Raw genomic sequence first — 4,121 nt, forward strand, 5'->3', positions numbered from 1 at the left:
TTTCTTGAGAAGGCTGCCTTCTAGCTCCACAATGGCCTTTCTCCATATCCGATTTCTTTGAGTTCGCCTTCAGGGTCGGGCTTCTTTGGGAAGAAGCACTTAGGTGTCACGGCATCTACCATAAAAGCAAAAAGTACACCCATGAAGAAGAAATCAGTGACCATTAGCAGGCTGTTGGATCACACAAACAACAGACAATTCAATTGACTGACCAACTAATTCATTCAAAATCCTGCCCAGTCTAGTTCTACGTTCATCACTCGGTTGCTGTACCTTGCTGCCTTCGATTACTTCAGCGGCTTTTTTTCCATTGACGTATGAAGAAAGACTTCCGGGTATCTTCATGTCGTCCGTGGCCCATTTCGCAAACAGCGTGTTATTTGAATAAGTTTGAATCCAACCTTCAATGTCACCGCAGCTGACAGCTGTAGCATAGTAGGTGATCTGGTAACGCTGACAGACAACTGAAAACTGTTCAAAGAGGTTAGCAACGGTGGTCATACAATAATTAAACATGGAAGAAGATCACACCATAAAGAATGAATAAAGAGAAAGAAAAGATGGCAGAGTAAGTAAAGAACAACAAGATCAAGTGTAAAGAGAAAAGAATGAGAAACAATCAGACTTACATCATGATGAGCTTTTTTCAAGGCCGCTAATGAGTTCTTTTGAAGTGTAGCAATTGATTGCGTCGGTTCAGGCTTTCCGTGACAGATGTGAAGCTTCTCCACATCCACGAGCCTCTTGAAAATAGGCTCATACTTTGATTTCTCAGCCTCGGTGAGTGGATGGACCTGAGGTGCAACTGTTGAGCCATCTATATGAGTAAAGGTGGGATTATCCGTTGTCTTCAATATTGGAATCGTCATTTTCAGCAGGTAGATTTGATAGATCGGGTAGGTTGGCTAAAGCAAAGAAATACGGATTTCGAAATACGTCTTTTTCGTCATCGCTGAGGGCTTTCCAGAGATCTGCAACCTTGCGATTACGAGAGGCCCATCCAGTTGAGTCTGCTTTCTCGGGTACTGTGCGTTTTGATTAGTCAATCGCTACATAAAAAAACAAAAAGTAAATCTTGTAAATCACATACATGGTTCCTTTAAAGCCTCAACACCAAAAGCTAGGAATCGAATCCACGGATTGAAATGAGCTTTTTTAGATCCTTCACCCCTATATCACATCCGAAGAAATCCAAACAATGGCATAAGAACTTGAAGACATCTTTTGGATTGAAGTTGTAACATACACAAGGTTCCAGACCACCACCTCATGAAGACCTCCCATCAAAGCAGCCATGAGCATCTGCTTCTCGTAATTTAAGCGGATACTTTTGACCACCGCTCTAATCTCAGTTGGTGCCCTAGTTCCCTTTGGAGCTTGTTTTGCGTTTGCTTCACGGAGTCTAACCAAAGTCCACTCGTCGAGATGCTCGTGAAAGGTATCGAGGTCTAATCCTGGGAAGCGCGAGATAAAAGTCTTAGGTTGATTCAACTGTTGTTGTTTGTCATTGGTTGTTTGATCAGTGATATCTTGATTACGAGTCGTTTGCTCTTCAACACCGTTGTTTGAATTGGAGAGGTTACGAGTCACATCATCGTCATTCGTATTAGTGATGGTCTCATTGAGAGTACTGATATTGTTTGATGGGTTTGTCTTGGTACCTTGACGGCGGGACTTTGTGGTGGGGCGAGTTGCAGGTGCTTTGGGTGCTTTGCTGGCAGCCGTTCGTGTAGATCGGCTCGAGACTTGGTTAGATCGAGTGTTGCGAGTGTTTGCAGGCATTTTTCAAAAGACTGAGGAGGGGAAACCTGTATGTGGATTCTAAAAGTCGATGATACGTAAGGACAAGGCAAATTGTCGAATCAAAATTTGATGGAGGTTTCACTTTTGATTTAAAGATCAACTTGAATTAAAATTTGACGAGAACTATCTTTATGTACATACCTTGCTTTTCTCATTGTATTTAATTATGCATTTGATTTGAATCTGTCAAAGTGTCTGTATGTGACCTTTCCCAGCCTCAACGTGTCAGTTCATCTTGATTGACAGTCAACTTCTTTCATATACATAGTAAAATCATTTACCAATGAGTCAGGAAAGGTCAGGAAGCGGGGGAAGTAATGGCCAAGGTAATCGTAAAAAAGGTGAAAGAAGCAAAAAATGTGTTCAAAGCTTGGGTTTTTTTGTTGTAAAAGATTTGTAATATTCCTCTAGCAAAATAGATTCTGATTGTCCTCTTGAAATTTGTAAAAATGTAGATTGGTTCAGATTTGATTACAATTGTTGATTTGGAGATATTGAGGATCTCCTCAAAGCACTTGACAAGGGTCTTGATTATCTTGTTTACATTATTTTTATTTGATCAATATCAATCAATGATAATCGGTTATGAGGAGTCAATCAATGTATCAGTTAGATTTTGATAAGTGGATTCAAAAAAGCACCTTTCTATATATTTTTCAACCAGTGCCAACATACGAGATTCAGTAGGATTGAAATAAGATTGAGCTGTGTCTCTTGAAAATCAATAACAATTTCTTAATCTCTTAATATCAAGTGATTTGTTCGGAAGACTTTGCTGCAGAAGTTTATGTTGTGGCTGTTGTAGCCACATCTCATTCATTTGCTATAGTCTACAGCAGCGTGAATGCATGACCAAAGTTATGAAGAGAGATTAACATATGTATTCGAAGAAAAACTTGAAAGAAATAATGATCAAGCGGCATGAATGCATGACCAAAGTTATGAAGAGAGATTAACATATGTATTCGAAGAAAAACTCGAAAGAAATAATGAACAGCTTGGTTTGTTTGATTTGATGATCAGAGGGTCATTGAAATGCTCTGTGTTGATTATTCATGTTGTTTTTACTTCTATTGATATCTTATATCTTATCATCTCTCTCCATTTCTTGCTAGGAAAACATTGATTAGTCTTCATTAAATCCAGATGCAAGTAATCTGGCAAGTACAACATACTTATTGGACTCATCTTTACATTTTCATCGCTTGATTTGATAGAAATAACACAATGGAAAAGCTTCCTATCTTATCCAACAATACATAATAGAGATATTTGGAATATTTCTGACTGATAACTTGCATAAAGATATTGTTAGACTCACTGTTTGAGTGGTATTAAAAACAATACAGAACATCCAAGGGAAAACAAAGGAGAGGATCTCTTAGATAATCCCGAAGTTTGGAAAGAAATGCCCAAAAGGTATTATGGTTCATAAAACCTGTCTATGAACCAGGTGTTTTTATTGTTATTGTTAGATAAAGATAAAGAAGGAAAAGAGAAAATACCTGACTTTGCTGGAAATTGGTGAGGAAATCCAAAGAAACAGATTGATTGTTTTAATTTAATAGTTTCATAGAGTGAGGAGTGTAAGAGGCCCTAGTAAATCCATTTAAAATATGACTTGTTTTCTATGAACTGAGGCTGAGTGAATGGGGAAAAACCCCCGAAGTAATCAGGTTATTTTCCAGTCTCCCCGTATTCCGCTATCTGTGTTGTCCAACTTTCGTTGTCCTCTGTACAAACTCAATTCATCCTACTACTACTCTTTCATACGCCGTCTGACTTGGTATTACCTGGCGAAGCAATCAAAACTCGGTCCAAAAGAACCAAAGCCTCCAAACCACGCAATCAAGGTGCTGCTAGTCAGAGGCTCGCTGATGCTCAAAAGCGCGAGGAAGAAGCCGCAGAAGCTGCCCTATTGCGACTCCAGCAACCTCCACTTAATGCTGGAGAAGTGAACGCACAGCCAGTTGAACAGGAGCAGCCTCCAAGCCCCGACCGATACAAAGCGTTTCAAAGGGCTGACGGATTTGAAGCAGAGGACGATCCCCCCAATCCCCCTCCGGCTAATCGAAATGAATACTACAAAGGTTTCACATACCAGGAACGGATTTTGCGAGAAGAGGCCGCGTGGCAACTAGTGATACCCAAGCTCTTTGCAGCGTTCATGCCCTGTAGAAAAGAGACATATCAATGGGGTCATCCCACCCTATGGAACCACGACTGGAACCAGCCGTGTCGATGCCGTGAGTGGCAGAAGGAAGAAATACTTGTGGACGCTATTGATCTCACAGGTAAGATATTTTACACATATCAAT

The 4,121-nt window shown here is 40.1% G+C and overlaps 1 protein-coding gene across 1 annotated transcript; it reads right to left on the reverse strand.

Annotated features, from left to right (window-relative positions):
• Positions 1-20: 20 nt before the first annotated feature.
• On the reverse strand, positions 21-1,782 carry MELLADRAFT_93848 (uncharacterized protein; the record flags this gene model as incomplete). The annotated part of the gene is made up of 6 exons (XM_007416646.1): positions 21-115; positions 213-453; positions 630-848; positions 937-1,025; positions 1,091-1,170; positions 1,247-1,782. The coding sequence occupies 6 exons, from the start codon at positions 1,780-1,782 to the stop codon at positions 21-23; spliced, it is 1,260 nt and encodes a 419-aa protein (XP_007416708.1).
• Positions 1,783-4,121: the final 2,339 nt, after the last annotated feature.

Source organism: Melampsora larici-populina (assembly GCF_000204055.1).
Source record: "Melampsora larici-populina 98AG31 unplaced genomic scaffold MELLAscaffold_62, whole genome shotgun sequence".
In the NCBI taxonomy this organism is placed as follows: domain Eukaryota; kingdom Fungi; phylum Basidiomycota; class Pucciniomycetes; order Pucciniales; family Melampsoraceae; genus Melampsora; species Melampsora laricis-populina.